We start from the raw sequence: 22,713 nt of genomic DNA, 5'->3' as shown, positions 1-22,713 counted from the left end.
AAGATAGCGGTTAAACTAAACGGAGACGAAGCGCCCGTCGTAGACTTCAGGTCGGTATCAGTCGTTCTCGTTTTCTAAATACTATTTACAACAAAGTCGTCAAATACAACCATCATCGAGATTCCTCATACAACTAGTAAATATCATAAAAACAGCTGTACATCCCACCGGCGACTATGAAGCGGCGCGAATACTGAATATCTAGTGTTAAAATTGATGAGACACGATAAAACGTCGCTATTGGAAGTTCCGGGTACGAAGCCGTACTCGTACATTAATAGACGCGGTCGTAAAGCTAGATTAAATTTAAAAATCACATTCACTCCAGCGTCGCGCGCGGTCGATTAACATTTGACACTCGGGCCGGAACACTAGACCGTCTCGGGGGGAGTCTGCGGGTGTCGGCCGGCAGGCTCGGCCATAGACTAGGAACCCTCTAGACTGAGTTTAGAGCAATTATTTCATGAAACCGATGCTGCCAAAAATACGGGGGTGCGGCCACGAGGTGAGCGAATCCCCTGCCGTGATTGGTCCGTTCAAAGACACGGACCAATCACGGCACGGGATTGACTCGAAGATGGAGTAAAACTACCGTATAAGTGGCAGAGGGGGTAGCGTTACTATGCTCAGTCTAGAGGATTCCTAGTCTATGGGCTCGGCGGACTCGGATCAGCTGGGCCGCTCGTCGCTCTCGCGGTGCACCAGCACGCGCACCACCGTCGGCGGCGCGGCCGGCGGCGGCGCGGCGTCGGGCGACGCCTCGGTCACCAGAATACTGACGGCGCTGCTGGCGTGCGGCGACGGCGTGCGCGCCCGAGCTGGCGACGTCGCGCGCCGCCCCGACGACAGCGGCGTTAGACGAAGGGAACCTGGCGGTGGTAATGTGCTTACAACGCGCCGGCGAATGTGATGCGAGACTTACATCATTTAAATATCAGCGAAGAATTATTCGAGGTTCGTTATATCACCCTTGAAATTATTGTATTGATCATCGATAAACTGATATTTCAAGAACACCGTGAGACTTTTCTCACGAAGACAAACACAAGCACATTTAGGTACGTAGCGTAGCGGAAAAGCGTAACTTTGCTAGTAGCTGCGAAGCTGCACGACGTCATTCTATGTATTTAAGACACACATTTGCAAACGAACATTATAGGTGATGTTTGTGAGAGAAGATGTTTGACTTAGAATATCACGCTGCATTGCTGGGTTGGATTAACGACACACACAAACATAGTGGGGTGGACATTTGTAATCTAGTTTCTAAAGTGGAAAATTATGAAGCGGTTTATACAATTTAACATGATTATTTAAATTTAAATACTAAATGATTCATACGTTTGTTAAAACCGTCTGTTCAAACCTAGTTCGGGATCAATGAGAAAGCAGAGTAACATGCTTACTCTAAGTTTGAAATAAGATCTCGGTAGATAAACAAAGCTTATAAGAACGCAAATTCTAATGGTCAAAATTATAATATTGAGATAGAGCGCGCTACGGTCTGGTATGGTACAATGTCGAAGTACTTAGGTACTTGTCAGTCTTTGAACATCAAGGATATAAAATGTAATTTAGACTTACTTGCCTGCAGTTCAGATTCTGACTACATAAAGCGCTAACCACTTCCAAGTGGGTGTTTGAAAGCATCGACTCTAATAGAGGGAGACACGGAAAGCAAAACATTACATATGAACCTGCGCGTTTGGGCCCGCCGTCCTCATCCACCGCGTCCTGGTGTCGTAGGAATAGCGGCAAACCGTACGCCGAGCGACGCCGCGGCGGCGCCGACTCGGACCCGCTCGGCACCTGGCCACAACACTCACTATCATTCCTCTATACCCTATCGAATCCCCAAGTTAATTTACCCCACAAGCCTAACCACAAGGTCTATTGGAGATCATTTGTTATTGTTAGAAAAGCGCTATTAAGTCCTATATTGCTATCTATGAACGCAGATCGCAAACTAGACCGTCTATGATTGTGGTCGCACGTTTCTTGCGACATTTTATTCCTAGGTGAGACGCAGGTACGAACAGTGACTGTGTCAGTGCGTGTCAGTGATTTGATATTACATCCGCCTTGTGGTAGAGTCTTGTCAGAAACGAAAGTGGTCTTGATTTTATTATGTGCGTTGAAGCAAAGGTTGGTTTTTAGGTTAGTCGTTTACCTGATCACCAGGCGTGGCCCCCGGCAGGAGTAGGAGGGGCAGGTTAAGCCAAGCCCCTCCTAGCTCACTCAGGTCCGAAGCATCGGAAGCTCGAGAGGATTTCCGACTAGTGGATGCGTGTGACCCTCTTCGGACGTGAAGCAACGCGCTGAGGCGACCGCCCCAACCACCGCCAGGCGACCACTTTGTACTCTCCTCCTCATTTGAAGGACTACGATTCTTACGCCTAGAAATGAAAAATCGTTAGGAACTCGCCAGATACTGCTTGAACATAAATTATGTTTTCACACCTCCTATTCAGAAAAGAGCTTTTTCTTCCCTGGTAGGAGGGATCAAAGTGGCACTTTTCCTCCCTGCTAGGAAGGATCAAAGTGGCACTTTTCTGTTCAAGCCACTTCAAGCACACTATTTTTACATTTTTCTGCTCATTAATTTTTTTAGCTTAAATAATCTGTTGAAGTATCAGATTGTATCAACACTAAGATTTTTTATTTTCCTCATAGTTGATGTGAAAAGCAGTATGTGTCACACGGTATCAAAATTATTTCGTCTTGGGCGTTAACACTTGAATCCCTCATTACGCTCAGGATTCTACTTTAGAATCCCTCACTACGTTCGGGATTCTATTGTAGAATCCATCGCTTCATTCAGGATTCAATTAATGTACGCCCTTGACGGAAATATATCATTTTGATCCCTTGTAACACAAACTACTATTAGAGGGTCTTACTTGATATACTCCCTAAACGTCCGTTGTATCTTTCGAGCGGCTTTGTCTTCTCTCTTCCATATTCTAGTAGACGAAACGATCTCGAGTTCCTTTCTCGTTGGAAACTGTTTCTTAAACTTGATATCCATCTGTTCCTGTAATTGCCTGAAGGTGTCTGTCTCCTCGACGTGGCCGAGCACGTGCTTGACTAGAGAATGAAGAATGTCTAGACAGTGGATCTTGTTTCCTCTGGCAATGGGGAGATTGAAACTGACTAACGCTACCGTATTTGGTTTCGATATTCCTAACGGTGGATCCAGAGAAGCGATGAAATCTGAGAGCTGAGCGAAACTTATAAATTGTGTTGCGTGTGGATCGTATCTGGAAATAAGAAACTTAAGTTACTTATCGGAAAAGGATGGGTTAAACAAAAACAGGCATAATTACTTCAAAATCAATACTGAGCGAGTTACGAAATTCACATACTTGGACCATCTGATGTAGAACATTTCCAAGTCATCTTCAACTATCCCTATTTCCTCTTCCTGATGGGCTTGATTGAAGTTCTCCAAAATAATGGCTATGTACATGTTAATGACAATCATGTAGCTGATGATAATGAACGATGTGAAGTAGGTGATGGCGAGGAGGGGGCTTCCGCAGTTCCCATTGTTGCCGTGATCGCCATATTCGCAGTCGGGGGGTGTGATCATCAATGATTCTAGGACGTCATTCCAACCGGCTGACGTCATTAGACTGGAAAAGGAAAAGTAGACTTTACCCGCTGCTTAATGTTCTAAGTTCTTGTTTATTTATAACTTTTATAAGATCAATAAATTATTATCATGGAGTCTCTATTTTACGTTAATATCGCGAATATACATAGGTTACATACACATACTGTGACATAGGTTACTTAGTCAGTCGGGCGTCACACACACGTCTTTCGGCTAAGGGATAATGTAGAAGTTTCAAACAGCGGTTTTTTTCTGCTGAGGATAATTTGCCGCAAATCCGATCGGTTATCACCAGCACCTCAAGTCTGATTTAACTGATTTATATTGTTGAAGCTAGCGTGATCACTGCTGAGGTACATGTCTCCTTGAATCTACCATGAGACCATGACAACAACCGGCACAAACAAAAGAAAATAGGTACTTACCGAAAAAGCAGCTGCATGCTCCTCCCAAATGTCTGGAAGTTGACGAGATCATCTAGCGCGCCCTGCTCCTTGACATGGCCGAACACCGACATGCCTATGATGGCGTAGATGAACGTGATGAGCGCCAGCAGCGCGCCGATATTGAACAGCGCGGGAAGGGACACCACCAACGCGAATAGCAGCTTTCTAATGCCCTTAGCGGCCTGGAATTTATAAAAGATTTTTTGTAAAATCGGATGCTTGTTGAAATGAAGAATGGGGCTAAGAAGAGCTAACTGGTCACTCCAAAAGATGCTAAGGGGGAAAATTTTCTTCAGAGAGTTACTTTATGGTTATAGTATTTGCCAACCGCCTTTATGAAAACAAGACACTCCAAAGCTCCAAAGGAACTCAACTGAAACTTACTGGAATTTTCGATTTTGCTGCTATTGAACATTGGCACGTGTACCTGCACATTTCGCTTGTGCCATCTGATAAAAGGTCTTCTATCGATAAAAAGTGCTTATAATTTTCAAGTGACTCGTGGAACATTTAATCAGTGACGTTGAAAGTGTTGAAACGTTACGCTTATATTTCTGAAAATGCGTGTTCCATTCCTGATTTAAAAGTAGCTTTTAAAAGAGTAGGCAATGTTCGGCTGGACTTTTCCTACAAGTTCTCTGTTTCTGAACTTTCTGAAGTACGGTGAACCAAGAATACTCACTTTAATCAGTCTTAAAATTCTCCCTATACGAAACACGCGGACCACCCGGAGTAAGGTGGGGGATATCGGCAGGTCTATCATAATGTCTTCCATAAGGATGCCGAGGATGGACGCTAGCACGAGCAGGAAGTCAAACACGTTCCATGGAACCGTGAAGTAGTGGTAGCGGAGCCCTATTATTTTCACTATTGCCTCTGAAATGAAAGGGAAGGAATTAGATGTCCGAAGGGCAAACACGTAGAAATAGAATCCGTGAAGGGGGTAATTGACACAGTATAATTTATAAGGTATACAAATAATAGTAAAGGTTTGAGATTGAAAACTTACCTAATCCAAATACTGTAGTGAAAAACGCGTTACTAACTTCTAATATAAAGAAAACGGAATGTGGTTGATCGTAATGTTCTATGCCCATCGTCAACATGTTTAAGAATATAAGTACGAAAATCGCAATTTCGAAACGACGCGAGTTAGACAAGTCGTAAAACATCGCGAGGAACTGATTCCTTGGCCTTTTTATTACTTTCTGGGGCTTCTTTCTGCCAAGTTTCTTCATGGCTGTGTAGTAATGTTTTTGACTTTCTGTCAGAAACATTTCTAAGACTCCACCTTCGTACTAAAACAAAGAAAAAGGATTTAGAAACAGATTCTTAATTACTATGGATAATCATTTGACAAAAGTATTCCAAATGGACTCACCTTTTTCTTAAGCATATTAAAATTATCTATAATTACTCCTATGAATAAATTAAGTGTGAAGAACGATCCGCACACTATGAATATTACAAAATAAATGTAAGCGTAAAGGTTAGCTTCTCTGGCTGGTTGTAGGTCTACCCCTCGTGCGTCTACCGCGTCCGCCATCACTTCCATCCAGCCTTCAAATGTAGCCACTTGGAAGAGTGCCAGATACGCTATACCTACATGGTCGAACGATATTTTGGAGTTCACCCAAGAGTAGTTATTATAGTAACACTCCCATTTATCATTCACTTCCTGAAAAAATAATTTTGAAAGAATTTTAAATTCAAACTTTAAGTTGGATAGTTTTCAAATCAATAATTACAAAAAATAATTACTAGTGATACTTACTGCTATAGGCAATAGCCGGTTTCCGCTATCGACACACTTGTAGAATTTCCCCCCAAAAAATTGCACACCCATTATGGAAAATATTAACCAAAACACTAAACAGACGAGTAGCACGTTGAATATACTGGGTATTGCGTACATCAATGCGTTTACTACGATTCGCATACCCTGCCATCTTGATATTGCTCGCAGTGGTCGCAGCGCTCGTAAAGTTCTGAGCGACCTTAACACTTTCAAGTTTTCATTTTCTTCTATTAACAAACTAAACACTGACACCTGGAAGAAAAAAAGAAAAACCATAATATAGAATTTAACCTAAACTCGAATTCCATTTATAATTTTATCAATGTTACTTACAAAAACTATAGTAAAATCCAGTAACGTCCAAAAACTCGTGAAGTATCGAAAAAACCCCAGTGCAATCCATTTGAGAAACATTTCTATTACGAAAATCATACAAAAGCCGAGATTTGTCCAGTAAAGAATTTTCTTGAGCGGCTTGTTTTTCTCGAGATGTATGTCTTCGAAGCAAAGAGTTATGCTAGATGCGAAAATGAGTACTAGGACGAACCACTCAAATGCTGGCGTGTCGACGTACCGCATAACGAATGTACGGAATACCATCCATCGCTGACCCATCTTTGTTTTGATACATGTATCCCAACAAGGACAGCTAAAAGAAAAATAAATAAATTCAGGTGTGTTCCAATTGATGTAATAAAAATATTTAATTTCAGTCATAGAGGAATTACTTACTAATCGTAGCACTGAACCGGATAGCAATCTTGTGGAACTTTCTCCTCTTTCTGGATCCCGAATCCCGGAAAATTTCCCATCGCATCAGCGTACTGCCCCTTGGAGTTTTTTCTCCCACCTACGGTTAATTCATCTACATAAGAGACCAAGGTTTGCCACGGACGCTTCATGTCGACGTCTTCTGGTTTTTTGCCAGATTCCTTACATGAAACGTTTGGTGGCTCCCTTCCTTGTATCTTAGATTTTTCTGGTGTCGTCCTAGTGGACATATGCGCCATTTCGTATTGCTCGTTATCATCTGAAAAGTAACAAAAGACAAATGAAGTACATGCACTATAAAAATTAAACAGCATGCTTGTCTCGTTCTTTACCTTTTGTCTCTGAAGGCTGTGTGTGGTATCCCGAAGACATTTGATTCAGTAATCTTTGTGCGTTCACCTGCTCCGTCGCTACAGACAAGTCGTCCAAGTTCTCTTTTGAGTCTTCTCTAATACTAGTTATCTTATGTTCTATTGCAAAGTCCTTTACATCTTTTAAAGTTTCTTGGCTACCGTGATTGAAGTTGTTTCCGGATTGAAATAGAGTAGGGTAGTCAAATCCGACTACTGGCCTGAAAATGTTAGTAGTGGGTTAGTAATATAAACACTCACTTTTCAAAGTCGAAAAGTAGTGCGTATTAGTTATGATATACATACCTGTTTAACGCTTCTTGGTAACTATGACTATAGATATTGTCGTGAGGAAACAGGACCGTAGTCTCCTGCACATTGGAAAAGTAAGCATTCTGTTCGCTAGGTATCGACGCCTTTTTCTGCGTAGTGCGGTTTTGTAACATAAACTCGTTAACTAGCTCTTCTAACTTAGATTTTTTTTCAGTCTCTTTGCTTCTTGATATAAGAAAACCTTTTTTTCTTACTATGGAACGTATTCTATCGAAACTTTTAGCTAGCTTGGAATCCTCGCCGACTTCCTGAAAACGGTTGAAATAAAACGGTTAGCAAGATGGTTTGAAATATGGATGGTGCATTAACTTAAGCGGCTGCGGTGTAAAAAGTGTCCTCTCTCACGCGCGTGTCATCGCCCAGCATTAAAGCATGTTGTGCTCCTATAAAGTTTGCGAAGTGCCATTTGCGGTGTAGTGCCGGTGCGTATGATCGCATAAAAGAGTCTTTTTACCTTTTTGATTACCTCCTTCTTATTTTTAAGCTCTTCGCTGTTAAAGCTGTTGAGCAACAAGGCAAGGAAGAGGTTGAGCACCATGAAGTTGCCCATCACGAGAGCGGGGAGGAAGATGAAGAAGCAGCTCTCGGCGCCGTTGGCCTGCTCGGCGCGCATGCAGTCCCACAGCGGCTCGATCCACTCGCCGCACAGGATCCGGAATATCATCATGAACGAGTGGAAGAAATCATTGAAGTTCCACCTTAAACACGCATGTTACAATTTCATATATAGCAGAAAAGGAGATCAAGTGTATGCAAATATTGAATGTAAATATGTAACTGAAATAAATAAGGCAGACATTGCATTACATATAGCAATAGATATATTTAAAATGACTGAAGAGGCAGAGGAAAGTAGAGGCATTTAGTAAAGAGCAGTTCAGTAGAACTTAAGTGCAGTTCAGTAGAAGATAAAAAAATTGAAGAAACTGGTGTGGGACCAGATGTTGGGTGGTACCTGGGCACATCGTCCGGCTCGAACTTTTCGGGTGTGTACGACTTAGAGAACAGTTGCATACCGATAACAGCGAATATGTATATAACTATCACTAACACGAACGTCAAATTACCGAGAGCACCGATTGTCGATATTATAATACTCAACAACACTTTCATTGTAGTCCACGATTGAGCTAACTTTAACACACGCAACTGAAACAAATAAATGAAATTTATTCACATTTCTAATTATATTTGGTCTCTTTTCTTAATTCCTACATGTTGTCTGTTTCTATTTTAATTTTCTGTTTCCCATGTTTTTTTTTTAGTTTGTGTGAATACTTCAAACAGCTTTGATTCATTGTAACATTCCCGTAGGTTACTTTATTATTCATAAAAACGACCTCATTTTAAATTAAGTCTTACCAAGCGAAGGCCCCGTAGCACAGAAAGGCCATCAACAAGCTCAAATATGAGATCGAGCAGACTGGCCGACACTATGATCAAGTCGAAAATGTTCCAGCCACAGGCGAAGAAGTCCTTGCTCATCGCCATCACCTTCATTATACACTCTAATGTAAATATTGACGTGAACACCTGGAATCAAATCAAATGTTAATATTATTGCTAGAGGCGTAAAGAGACACGTAGTAGTAAAACAAAGCATAAATAAAGAATATGGTTCCCTTATTCAAAACAATATCTAATGATTTCAAAAATTGGTCTTCGATAACCATTTAAGTAGATAGTGAAATGTGAAAAGAACTTAAAAACATTTAGTTACTTGAAATGAAATGGTCTGACTAAGAGCGGAAGGTTATTCCCACTAGTTACCACCAAGTTGTTATCAGTGGTAACTACTGGGAATTTTTTTCCCACCTTTTACCACTGGTAACTACTGGGAAAAATAATTCCCAGTAGTTACCACCAACTCGGTTTGGTGGTAACTACTGGGATTAAAAATTCCCAGTAGTTACCAGTGTTACCACCAAAATTTTGTTAGAGTTAAATACTTATAAAAACAGTATAAAAATAGTATTGTGTAAATATGGAGTGATTTAATAATTAATTATAAGTCGATTAGTGTTTTAGTAAACTGCCTTAAAAGTGACCAAAAATAATGAAACAGTTTAACCGGTACTAGTACAAAAACTATAATATATGTAAGGATAAGTTTAATAATTCATTTAGATTATTTTTCAAGTGATTTTATTAGATAATTCAAAATCACTCTATATTTATACTATACTATTTTATACTGTTTTTATTAGTATTTAACTCTAACAAAATTTTGGTGGTAACTACTGGGAATTATTTTTCCCAGTAGTTACCACTGTTAACAACTTGGTGGTAACTAGTGGGAATAACCCGAGAGGAACCTGATAACCTTACCTTATTTCCTATATCTAATACATTTCTAACATTTTCGCTCATGCCGTGGTGCTCCAACGCTAGGAACAGCGTATTGAGAACTATACACGTTGTTATGAACAACTCGAATAGTGGGTCCTTCACAATTCCGTACAGACAGTTCTGAAACTGCAGCCAGCCTTCGTAGTCAATACAGCAAGTCACGCAGCATTCACAGTTTCTGTCCATCAGTTCGTCTGCGATAACATTGTTCTAATTAGTCAACTTGTAACAGAAAGACTCAACACCAATAATCACATTCATATAAACAAGTAGAAATTGGAATGCTGAAGAAGCCAAAGCGTAACGAAGCGGTTTCAAATCGGACGCAAAGCTTTGATTCCAAAATTGTATCTATAACTGAACGTGGCATGCATTTAAAAGCGATAGATCGGGACTAAGAGGATAATGCAGAAAAATGCACGGTACCGGTACAAACACGCCAATTGGTAAAATTTTGCACAGTCTGTGTCTAATCGGTGCAATTGCCAGTGAAGTGAAAGTCTGTGGCTACTCAAATTGTAATCGTTATAATTTTGTTTACAGGAAGAGATTCACATAGAAGAGTTGCGTGAAGAAATGATCAAACACAGATATTCAGAATATTGTTAGTATATTTTATTATGCCTGAAAGTTGAGATAGGAAACAGCTCGTAATGTTGAAGTGGCTACCTCTGTTTCAGTGCTTTCCTGACAATTTCTTCAGCAGTCTCGCATGCGACTCCGATAATGACGGTGATAGCAAAACCAATCGCAGTTACCCTGCAGTCTTCCTGTGGGGAACAGGGGTGGACTGGGGTTTAGAAAATGCGTCTGTGTTTACTAACCTGTGAAGTAAGTGCAATTTTGTTCATAATTGCCCATATGAGTTTTGTGCGTGGCTGCCAATAAACTGAGCTCATTAATTTTCGTCGTCTCCGCTTGGGGGAGGTCGGGCGCGCGCTTGTATGGCCAGTCCGCCCCTGACGATATTAATGAGGTAGAAGCGAGATTGCAATAGTGTCGAACAAATGCTCAACGAGGTCGAGCCTCGTCGAGAAGTGAATCTAAAGGTGATTACCAGCCGTTTGACAGCTATTTCAGCTCTGATTATACCAGTTTTATGTATGTACATAGTTATTATTCAGATATTTTGAAACAGAGTGAAATTGCCGTTAGGTAAGTAACTTAGCGTGACTACTTAAATTATGAATTTGGCAAAAACTCTGGTCAACATTTGAAGGCTTATGCAAACCAACCATATAAATAAATTGTTGCCAACTGTATATGAAACTGTTAGAATGACCATGAAACCAATTTTTGAGATTTTTTGGACATTCGTCTAGCTTCTGAAGAATTCACTTATAAAAAACCATTTCCTCAAGATTTAGAAAACAGATGTGTCTGAAAAAGATGCTCAAAATGAAATAATCATCAAATTTAAAATGAGACTTAGATTAGGATAGGATAGGGCAATTAAAAAGTTAGAAGTTTAGAAGTTATTGTAGATAATACTACAGCAATTTAGAAAAATACGCGGACGTAGTCTGTACACTGTTTTCCAATAATATCAAAAGATAATTTTGCAAGAAACATAAGCGTCGAAAGTTCATAGAATAGCCTAGGTATGTACTAGATGTTTATTTCAAACGTGGCAGATTCAAAAGTAGGTATAGAAGGAATATACCATGCATAGAACCAGAAATATCTTACATAATTAATGCTAATCTACGTAAGTTATAATCAGCTTTTGCCAATGTTGTTTCAGCGCATGTCGTGTATTTTGTTGTTTGTCTAGTTGTTGGTGTAAGCATTCTGTTATAGCAGCATCGTTTAACTTTGTCCTGTGCTCCAGAGAAGCCGTGCCAATTGGGAATAAGTGTTCTTGTGTCGTGCCATCTAATACTCAAATACTTCATTTATTGTTAGATACTAAGCAGTAGAAAGAAGTAAACATCAGGAAAAATCTTTTAACGTATAATTCTTCTGATGAAGTGACTTATTGATACAATAGATGGCAAGACACATTCCAGGATTAGAAGCTGTGCAGTAAGCATATGTATTTCTTTACCTAGCACCACGATCTGGTTGAGGTAGTCCGGGTTCAGCGGATACTTCTCTTGGATGCCCTTGTCCCCTTTCTTCTTGTCTGACGATTTCTGTTTCGTTTGGGGTGGCTGTGTTTGTGCTGGTTCCTGTTAAGTGTCATAAAAATTTGAATCATTATTCTCGTTTCATACCTACATCGCATCGCTCCATTGACATTACATTGGAACCAATCATGAGTACTCTAAGAATAAATTAAATAACTTTCTATGAAATTATATATACATATTATTTCGTTTACAATCATGAATCATGTGTTTTGACGTTATATTTAGTATATGGATTTCAGTACTTGTCGTTACAAATGTTTCCTTTCCTAATACTCGTACTATCGCGGTTTTGCGAGCCATATACGTGCTCATCATGTCATGTCATGGAGGTCTATATATACTATTTACACCTTTATCGTTGAGTGCTTTAAGTACGATAAGAATTAAGTCTCTATCATGAAAAGGATTCGGAAAACGTTGAGATTAACGAAAGATTATCCTTACCCGTGGCATCAAAGCCAGCATAGTAGGAGGCTGCGGCGGCGGCGGCGGGGGCAACTGCACGTGAACCCGCCGCGGATGCGGATGAGGATGCGGGTGAGGATGCGGATGCGGATGCGGCGCCTGGTCGTCAGACGTGTGCTCGCCGTCGTCGTGGTCGTCGACGACGCCCGAGTCGTCCAGCGACGACTCGCGGTTGTTGCTGTGGTCGCTCAGCTGCCGGCCGGCGGCGCTCAGCGCCCCTCGACCTGCGAAGAGTATCACTGAGGGTACTGTATAAGAGTGCTCTAACAGCCATGCACGTTTAAATCATAGTCATTTGAAAGGTGTTTTAGTGTTAGTTTGGGATGTGTCAAATCGATTTGTGTATTCAATTAAAGCAGAATATGTAGGTACATAATATGTTTAATAGTTAGTAAAGTTGAATGTCTTTGAATAAGGCAAATTACATAATTTAAAATAGTTTATCAAGATAGGTAGTTGAAGGCTTTATTTTCTATGAGTATTTGAGACTAGTAAAGGTACTTGATAAAGAAGGAAGAATTCTCTATAACCCAAATGCTAAGGTATTTAACATGGAGAAGGCAGAATGATCACAACTAGAACGTTTTGAGTACTTGGATCATAATAGAAAATAGATATTATCAACACAGAAAATATAAAGCTCGAAGTTCGAGGGATCGTACAGGAACCATGAAGTTCAAAATCCCTCAGACTTCGTTCGTGATCTGTAGCTACTCACACTTGGGTGACTTGGGATTTGGATTATTTTGGATCGGTACAACGAAATGCGGGCACAACACGTTCTACCACGACAGTCTAATGATCCAGTGGGTTACCTCAGTGCATTATCTAATGCGTTGTTGGGGTGAAGCGTGTGCGAGGGAGAAGGGAGGACTTAACCGAGGCGGGCATGTCAATATATAATATTTAAAACCTTCGCGTTTTGAACACATATTAACTCACATTTATAGACGGGTCTAACGCGAAATTTAACGCGAAATTTATAAAGGTAATTGAATAAATTTCGCGTTAGACCCGTCTATAAATGTGAGTTAATATATGTCAATATATGTTTGGGTACAACAGCTATACGAAGACAAACCGGGTTGGTCCAGTACTTAGTGCGTTGTCGGCGTATGTACATCAATAGTAAGGGTTGAAATCGGGTTGGTCCCAAACAGCCAAACGTGTCAGTGTTACACAGTGCGTTGTTAGGTTGGAGAGTGTACGGGGAAAAGCGGCGACGGTGTTACCCGAGGGCCATGAAACGCACGCTCAACGCAAACACTGAATGCCATATGGGCCATTTTATTTAAAGTTGTCCCCTACACTTTTTTTCAAAATTGGGATTTTTTTATGTTATTTCTACTCACAATCATGAGCTCTTTTGATTCTAATAGGAGAAAAAAAAGTGTCCCAAAATTTCCATACATTTTTCGAACTTTCCATTCCGTGACCGCCATACAAAGTGTATGAAAAATGGTAACGGAATGGAAAAAAAACCTTGGGACACTTTTTTCTCTTATTAGGATAGAAAGAGCTCGTGATTCTGAGTAGAAATAACATAGAAATACACAAATAAAAAGTGTAGGGGACAACTTTGGCCCATACATTGGTAAATCAAATGGAGAGTGCGTTTCGCAGCCGAGGCGTTGGTGTCGATGTGCATACAACAACGGAAGGCACAAACCAGGTTGGTCCACAACAGCCAAACGAGCCAGCGCGTTACCTAGTGCGTTGTCGGGGTGCAGCGTGTGCGGGGGCGGGGGCGGCGGCGCGGGCGCCGGCGGCGGCGACGCGCTCGGCGTCACGGAGCGCGACCGCGAGCGGGAGCGTGACCTGGGAAATGTTTATGTCACCGTAAAATTGTAAACACTCGTCATATTATAATCTCGCTAGTTACATTATAAACTGACGGTAGGGAGATTATAATCTAAGCTAACCTACGTTAGATTATAAACTAACGGGTTCACAATCTTACGGTGTCATTTTACAAGAAAATGGAGCATTATTTGACGACCGGTCTGGCCTAGTGGATAGTGACCCTGCCTGTGAAGCCGCGGTCCTGGGTTCGAATCCCAGTAAGGGCATTTATTTGTGCGATGAGCACAGATATTTGTTCCTGAGTCATGGTTGTTTTCTATGTATTTAAGTATTTGTATATTATATATATCGTTGTCTAAGTACCCACAACACAAGCCTAGAGCTTACCGTGGGGCTTAGTCAACTTGTGTAAAATGTCCTCTAATATTTATTTATTATATTATCTATGAAAAGGGACCTTATTGTCGATGGCGCTTATGCAGCACAGCGTCGCGCGGCATTGTATTTATATCGGAGCATCGTTAATAATGGCGTAAGCGACATCGACAATAAGGTCCCTTTTCATAGATAACGTCACAGATTAAGAAAAAATCGTAAAGTTGTGCCAAGTATTGGGGTGAGATTGCCGAGCGGCAACATGCTACCCATCGCTGTTTAATGCTGTTACCACAGTTGGCAATGTAAATTCTCATAGAGATTGTTAAACTATTTATAACTGGCACTAAAAGCAGAGTCATACATTTTCGGCGCGATTCGGGAAATGATTTAGAGATTCACAAGATATATGAAATAGTAAAGATATGTGACGTTCCACGGCAAAAGGTACCATTACCCCGGCTTCAGCCGGCATTGGAGCGGCGTTAATAATAGCGTAAGCGCCAGCCGCCATAAGGTACCTTTTGCCGTGGAACGTCACATATCTTTACTATTTCATATCTAGTGAATCTCTAATTCATTTCCCGAATCGCGCCGTTTCACTATTTAGGTAACATCCGCCATTGTCATCCGGTGAAAATCCGACGAAACTAAATTGCAATGTGCGAAAATGTCGGCGTTGCTGTTTACCCTGAGGGGCGCTGAGCGGCGTAGCGCGTTGTTTGGAATTCATTAGTGGCGTTAGCTGGCGTAGCACTACGGCTACGGCGTAGCGGACACGGTGGCAGGGATCTACGACTGTTGTTTATTCATTTACTCATTTGCCTAAATTAATGTGTGAGTCTATCTTAATTTGTTAATGAAAATGACTACTACTAAACCTTAAAATAAACACTTTGTTTAATGATTGACGCAAGGGACAGGCCTCAATTCTAAATGCTCCAAGATAATAAGTCATAGCATTAACCTCAAAACCATTTATTGACCCCTGGCCACAATAGAATAATACACACATCACATATCACAATTATACTTAAACAAAACATTCATTTCATAGTTTCTAAACTCAAATTTAAAATAATTGTATAAACCTGCAATAATATATTACACAACGAAGTGCATAAAATTACACACTATCATTTTTGTATACTTAGCAATAAGTAAGATCATTAAATTTTCGGAAAGGTACCTAAGTTGTAATTTTTCAACTAATAGGTAAATAAGTTTTTTTTAATTAAAATAAGGCTTTGGGCATGTGAAGTTTCAGCTCAATATAATAATGGGAAATAGGGCCCGATTCGGATTTTGAACTAGACATCCATTAGATATCTATTAGACATCACCAAGATCCGACAACGATATTTTTAAGATCTATAGCCTGTCAAATTTGACATTTCCGCTATTCTGGAGATACTCTTGAACGATTTCCACAATGTCTAAAACGTCTCGTTATGTATTTTTAACTCTCAAAATGATTTTGAAACGATCTTAATACGATAATTTAACGTAAAAGTGACATTGGTTGCCCGAATTGAGCTGCAAAAGATATCTAGATGAAATCTAAACTACCAGGTATCTAGTACATATCGTATCGTTCTCTTCTCTAGAAGGGATCTTGTTTTCCGAATACCGCGGGTGGTCAAATTTTGCAAGCTAAATTAGACCCGAACATTCATACATAGGTACATACATTGCAATTTAAATAAAAGCTTGTAAAAAAATGAAGCACAAGACAACGGCAGCACCCTTCGCTTCCTGCTCGCCACGCCAAGTTCCGCAAACACATTATCATGCAAATCCACTGTGTTGCCGCCAAAACCGGGTCACACAGGTGTACTCGTACGTACCTACGCCAGTTGACACACTTAGTTGAGACCGTAAATAATTTCCTGAGGCTTGTTCGCTGACTTTTTAACCACTATCGGTTGGGTTGGTTAATTTGGAACGTTAGTTTGTGATTAATTAACTTTTATGTAATGTAAAGTCTTTTCCGAAAGAGAAAAGTCGTGGATTGTATGGGGCCCAATACATTCCACGAACATTATTTCTGGACAGACTCTAACTGTGGCAATTTTGCCTTGTTGTAGAAAGTTACATTCAATAAGAGCAAATGAAAAACTCAATTTAGAAAACGCTTAATCCTTTCTTTGTGTCACGCAGTCAAATAATGAATAAATGTGTAACGATATTCTAATGAGCTTCAATTGTGTTACGTAGATCGTATTAGTCGTTCCATAATATAAGATCATCTTGCCCCTAGCCGCGAAGTTTCCATTTTAAAGAAAAAATTGCTGTGCCTTCAGGTTTTTAAATAAATACGTTTTATATCGGTTAACCCATTCACCGTTAATCTCGACATATTGACGTTAAACCTCTACCTACAATATTTTAAAGGCAGGGTGGACGTTGAAAATGGCCCAATTTAACTCGTAAAAGTAGATATGTTTACTTTTTGAGTGACGCAGCCTTTGCGCTAAAGTAGCGATGTTACACCAAAAGACGTGACGACGGAGCATAACGTGACACGCAGAATTTTGCAAAATTGCACATCACATCGCAGACCCTACCTTTTAAATAAGGTAGCCAAGTAACATTTTGTTACTTTCTCGAGTTTAATCGGCCCGCAGGCTTGTAAAATTAGCCACTACGGGGTAGTATTCTGCCCCAGCCATATTGCTGCAACAGATATTGGAAAAGCCATTCAATAGTTTACTGTATTCGCACGCAACAAATAGTAAATGGATATTGAACGGGTGTTCAATGGCCATAACGGCTGTTATGTGTGGAGGGCGGTAATACGAGCATAATTCTATCCATATTTAAATGCGCTATACTTATAATACCTAGTTATGCAGAAATAAAACAAAAGCAGGCGAATCGAGAGCCCCCTTTGTTGGAGTTGGTAAAAAAAGAAGTATCTATTTTTTACTTTAGGAATTTCTAGTAAATCACCCTTCCCTTGGCTAATGTCTAGATATTAGATCAAAATCTATTAGCACTTAAGACCCAGACTGAATACTATCTATCTACACATAAAGGAGCCAGACGGAATGAGATTTCTCGTTGCCGCGAGCTGCAACTACTGAAAAACTAATAAATGACCCGCCATTGATTATTTTTATGGACTTTTAGGGCGGCGGTGCGGTTAGATTTGTCGATTCGTGTCGCGATTAACTTCCCGCAGCGAAGTTGAATTGAATTTTCAATAAATTTAAAGGAAGGTCATATGTACGTGCTGCTTTTTCGATAGTATTTGTCTGTTGCTAAAGGTGGGGTGACGTGACACCAAACTGTCTGTCATCGTTAAAGTATTCCCAAACTTTTATTGTATGATAAGTTACATAGTTTACCGCTGATAACTTTGATCAGCCGGCTTACGCGTACATTCGAGATGGGGTTAGTGCGACTGCCCGTAGGTCTTTCAGCGCTAGTGACAACACATTGGCGTAACGCCTCTACGAAATATTTTCGCTAAATAGCGGGAAAACTATGCAACTATTTAGCAGTGAATAAGGCAAAGGAATAATAAGGAAAGAGCGAATAGGCTATTGCCAACTATTGCTAACTTTGTACTTAATGTGCGTTGTTTCGGTAAAATTCTTACAAAATCTGTTATGGTTCTCAATAAACAAAATAAATTAGAAACAAGAAACTCCCCTTAATACTTAGTGAGCAAGCTTTTTTGAGCTTCTTGTTCCGTTAGTTCATACCGTTTCAAAATTAATTTAACGCTCGAAACTGTTTACCAATCCCGAAACATTTCGTTAACAAACGAAAAGCTTTCAAACACTGATTAATAACAGTAAATAAAGCTAGAAGAGCCCATTTATTTTCCAGTTGGAATAACTCTGCTTTGTGGAAGTTTGTGGGGAATTTATCGGATCTGCTTTCGAGTGTTGCGATATTAGTTCGAAGCTCAGAGGAGTAAGGCGCTTGGCTTGTAGGTAAGTACGGACAATGCAAATTAAATCAAAATTAAATTAAATTAAAAATAAAATACCAAAGAAAGCCACCACCAAAAAACACCATACAAACGCAAAGAATACCATCCTCAAGGTAGTGCAAGAGTACACAAACCGACAGCGTGGCGGACCGTATAGCAAGTGACGAATTTATATTTCCATATCTTTTTCATTTTGGAAAATGTTCTTGAAAATAAATATTTATTATCGTTTGGCTATAGATTCGAGAAAGTTTTAGGGGGTAGAATATACTAGAAAACGGGATACAATAATGTCACCTATTATCTAGGTATAAGCCATCATGGGTAGGAGGCTCAACAAAAAAGTCGAGTCGTGAGTTATTACGAGGTCCTGTTGAAGGTATCTGTTTATTTATGCAACAATGCTACGAATAAGTACAGACAGCGTTATCTGCGAATGCAGAGGCATCAATTATTAAAGAAATAGCAAATGCAGTTTTCAAATGCTGCAAACTGCTTAAAATCCTGCTATGCTTACAGCTAGCTAGAGTAACAAATGCTGGACTATCTAGCTTTTTTCCACCAGGTTAGGTGTTAAAATACTCGTATCTTAATTCAAGGGTAGAACAGATAGGTACGAGTACGTAAATTGATTAAAGCGCAAATATTGTGAATAAAATATCAATAAATAACACGACAGTGGCAGGAACGAGAACACTGCAAGATAAATTGCGATCATGGCAGTTTGTGAAAAAGTTAAAATCCTTTTAAAATACGCCAAGTGCACAAAATAAAAGGTCGGTGACAGCTGGCGCGGTTTTATAAAAATCCGCGTGTGAAAAGCTTTAGCCACCGTGAACCGGTCCAAATCACTGCAGATTTTCGCGCCTTATCTGTATTGAAAATTCGTTTTACATTATTGCTGGGCGAATATATTTTATTTACTTTTAAATTTATCTAGTTCATGCCCTGTTTTATTTATAGCCCGTAATACAGTAAGTATGTTGGTTTTTCTCTTTTTGTAACTTTACAAGTAAAGTTGTTTATCCATCTTCCATTTAATATTATCATGATTGAGCTGGAGGAAGAGGGGCATTTGAATTATTTAGATCAAGATGTCAAACTTCGACAGATATTGGTAAAAAAAAATCTATTTTACGGCTTTTCTAAGGAGTTTAAAACATTCGAACTCAAAATTCTGTGTATTGTTTTACTTTAATAAGATATTATTCTCGATTCCTCGTATCACTAAAAAGCTTTGTTATCATTTATGTGACTAAACCACCCATATAAATTTATCGTCTCGCGATCAATCAATCGCGTCAACTGTGATTACTGTGAATGACAAGCCTTTTTGGTCACGCAGAATGACGGAGTGAGTGAATTCATTGTTCTAACTGAGCGATGGATGAGGCAGTAGGGACAGAGGGTCCATTAAAGTCCTTTTATTAAACTCTTTTTTAAGGAATAGATAAGGGAATAAAATAGGTATATCAGCAAAAAATACGATATAATTAAGAAATGAGGTTACCCGTCATTTGAAAAGCGTATATAAAACGCTAAAAACGAAGTATAAGTACAGAAAATAAATGGCAGTATATTTAAAAGTGTAACAAACTGACAGTCCTGCTGCGGCAGGACGATTTTTCAATCGGCAACTAAACTGAATTCCAATGACTGAGCGTTTGATCTAACAGACAGATTAAGTTCGTGTCGAAAAATCGGTATTGAAATAGGAGTTTACTTGAAAGAGAATTGATAGCTTCGGTGACGGTTTACAATCGAGCGATCCGTACGCTTTTTTCGGCATTGTATATTTTTTCTTTGCATAACTGGCATTTACGGAGTCAGCCATAGATAACGTCATGGATCCTGTCAATGGTATCGTGTCAATCGTGTCGTAATCGTACCAACGCTGATACGATTACGTACGTCGTACGCGATAGTATGATTTAATGATTGCACAACTTCACAGTTTTTTAGAGGCCATTATTGCCAATAATCCACGAATTTATGCCTCATTTTAGTCGGGTGGGGGGTGCTGGTCGGATAGTCCTAACAAAATTTGGTTAATGCACAAATCCAATATTTTTCAAGTGCCGCTAATCACATGAACTTGCACGTAAACGGCACTGAACACTAGGGTTGAAGCGAAAAAAACATCCCCACGCACTATACGTGTGGTTGCCTAAAAAATGATTTTGTTTACTTTTTCTTTTTTTGATTTGTTGGCGTGATTGATTTATACACATGCTGAATTGCAGCTTTCTAGCACTGACGGCCAGTTAGCTAGACCGCGGACGTACAGACAAACTTACAAACGGACATGGCAATTAAAACAATTAGAGTTCCTAGTTGACTATGGAACCCTAAAATGCAGAGATGTACAAAATGGTTTTAAAAAAGCATTTAAATATAAAATGCAAAATACTTTTCAGATTTACTATTTCAAATGCAAAATACCAAATAGTTTTGCGTTTTGTATTTCAAATGCTAAATGCAAAATAGGTATTTTCAAAATACTTTTTCTAAATAAAATACCTTTTGACCAAATCTCGGATATTTTTATTTATTTTAGGTATTTATCATGAGAAATCGACATTTTGGTCATAATAACCGATTTAGACTCTCGCGCGAGCCACTAGACGAGCCGCGCCGCGCCACGAGACGCGAGTGTAAGTGTAAGCGGTGGGCTCGAGACAGTCGCGACTCGTCTCGTGGCTCGCAAGCTCGTCGAGCTAATATAATTTAAACACTAACGGCACGGCATAAGGTTTATAACCAATTGACAAGCCGAAGCCGAGTGTGTCGAGGCGAGCCACGAGACGCGCCGCGAGTCTAAACGGCTATAAGGCGCAGACGCGCACTCTGACCAAAGAAAAAAAACCGGCCAAGTGCGAGTCGAACTCGCGCACGGAGGGTTCCGCACCATCAACAAAAAATATAACAAAACAAGCAAAAAAACGGTCACCCATCCAAGTACTGTCCCCGCCCGACGTTGCTTAACTTCGGTCAAAAATCACGTTTGTTGTATGGGAGCCCCACTTAAATCTTTATTTTATTCTGTTTTTAGTATTTGTTGTTATAGCGGCAACAGAAATACATCATCTGTGAAAATTTCAGCTGTCTAGCTATCACGGTTCGTGAGATACAGCCTGGTGACAGACGGACGGACGGACGGACGGACAGCGGAGTCTTAGTAATAGGGTCCCGTTTTTACCCTTTGGGTACGGAACCCTAAAAAGGGCGCGCATGGCTAGCAGGCGCCTCTATCGGTCAAATTCGGCAATACAAGCGTCATTCGTTCATTTCATTTTGTTTGACTGGTAATGTTGGCTAAACTTAATCGCAAAGTATTTTGCATTTTGAAATGAATATTAAAAATGCAAAATACATCTCGAAAAGTATTTCAAATAAAATACAAAATGTTTTTTTACTAAAGGCATTTAAATGCAAAATACAAAATAGGTATTTTGCATTTTGTATTTGCATTTTAAATAGAAGTATTTCAAATAAATCGCATCTCTGCTAAAATGTAATATTTGATATACTGAGAAGGAAACGAATACGTGGGCACAGGTAAACATTAATATAAGTATGTTGGTAAATAGGGAGAAACTAACACACCATTCAATATGCCTTTTAACACACGACACCCATAAATAAAAAGGATACGAGCCATCGCAAAGTTTTATAACGCGACCTCTTTGTGGGGGAATCCTTTGAAATAAGAGGTCGAGGCAGGTAATAAAATAAGGCCATTTCCTACATATTGAACATTGGTTCCAATTGAATTTGCGACAACGGACGAGTTTTCTCGGGGGCCTTTTGTAGGGTTACCACACGTCAGAATTTTCCCCGCCCTATCAGGAATTTTGCAAGTGCAATGGAAACGGGGTCACTTTGTGTTAAAATATCTGTACAATTTTAATTTATTTTGAATTCTATTTTTAAATTGAAAATAGATGGTTCTCTCTTGCCTTTTCCTTTCTTATCTGTTTACATGTAATCTTCGTTAATGTTTAAGCTAAATATGTAAATAGTAATTATAAGTTTAGAAATAAATAGCTATTAAGGAAATAATTTGCATGACTTATTAAAGTCTGAATGTACGCTCACTCAACCATTGTAACACCACAATTGTACTACATTTAAAGCAAATAAATTACTATTACTATTACAAAATGACCCATTTCCATTGCTCTTGAGTGTTTGGACTGCGCCGAAACACCTTGTCAGAGAGTTGCATCATCCCCCAAAATTAAACAAAACATTTTCCATCACTACTGGCCCCATTTTGTCAGTTTCATTTCGGCCTTCAGTTTTTCAATAAGTAAACAACAACTAGAAAAG

At 39.7% G+C, this 22,713-nt stretch overlaps 1 protein-coding gene across 10 annotated transcripts in view; it reads right to left on the bottom strand.

Moving 5' to 3' along the window:
- Positions 1 to 658: 658 nt before the first annotated feature.
- The window catches only part of LOC134654947 (sodium channel protein 60E-like), a 238,672-nt gene continuing 216,617 nt past the window's right edge, over positions 659 to 22,713 (bottom strand). For 3 of the 10 annotated variants that reach the window (XM_063510368.1, XM_063510369.1, XM_063510378.1), the window contains 22 exons: positions 13,969 to 14,078; positions 12,240 to 12,499; positions 11,711 to 11,834; positions 10,488 to 10,622; positions 9,643 to 9,857; positions 8,677 to 8,847; positions 8,270 to 8,463; positions 7,769 to 8,012; positions 7,288 to 7,562; positions 6,964 to 7,202; positions 6,593 to 6,890; positions 6,194 to 6,509; positions 5,837 to 6,112; positions 5,444 to 5,740; positions 5,072 to 5,360; positions 4,745 to 4,938; positions 4,042 to 4,244; positions 3,366 to 3,635; positions 2,901 to 3,260; positions 2,171 to 2,396; positions 1,698 to 1,809; positions 659 to 869 (listed from right to left, as the gene is read on the bottom strand). In XM_063510368.1, the coding sequence (XP_063366438.1) occupies positions 670 to 869; positions 1,698 to 1,809; positions 2,171 to 2,396; positions 2,901 to 3,260; positions 3,366 to 3,635; positions 4,042 to 4,244; positions 4,745 to 4,938; positions 5,072 to 5,360; positions 5,444 to 5,740; positions 5,837 to 6,112; positions 6,194 to 6,509; positions 6,593 to 6,890; positions 6,964 to 7,202; positions 7,288 to 7,562; positions 7,769 to 8,012; positions 8,270 to 8,463; positions 8,677 to 8,847; positions 9,643 to 9,857; positions 10,488 to 10,622; positions 11,711 to 11,834; positions 12,240 to 12,499; positions 13,969 to 14,078 (5,008 nt within the window). In that variant the 3' untranslated portion in view covers positions 659 to 669. The remainder of the gene's footprint in view (positions 870 to 1,697; positions 1,810 to 2,170; positions 2,397 to 2,900; positions 3,261 to 3,365; positions 3,636 to 4,041; positions 4,245 to 4,744; positions 4,939 to 5,071; positions 5,361 to 5,443; positions 5,741 to 5,836; positions 6,113 to 6,193; positions 6,510 to 6,592; positions 6,891 to 6,963; positions 7,203 to 7,287; positions 7,563 to 7,768; positions 8,013 to 8,269; positions 8,464 to 8,676; positions 8,848 to 9,642; positions 9,858 to 10,487; positions 10,623 to 11,710; positions 11,835 to 12,239; positions 12,500 to 13,968; positions 14,079 to 22,713) is intronic. The other 7 variants (XM_063510374.1, XM_063510370.1, XM_063510371.1 and 4 more) reach the window with 7 other exon arrangements.

The sequence above is a fragment of the Cydia amplana genome, chromosome 16 (assembly GCF_948474715.1).
Source record: "Cydia amplana chromosome 16, ilCydAmpl1.1, whole genome shotgun sequence".
Taxonomy (NCBI): domain Eukaryota; kingdom Metazoa; phylum Arthropoda; class Insecta; order Lepidoptera; family Tortricidae; genus Cydia; species Cydia amplana.
This window is presented reverse-complemented; position numbering and strand designations above follow the sequence as displayed.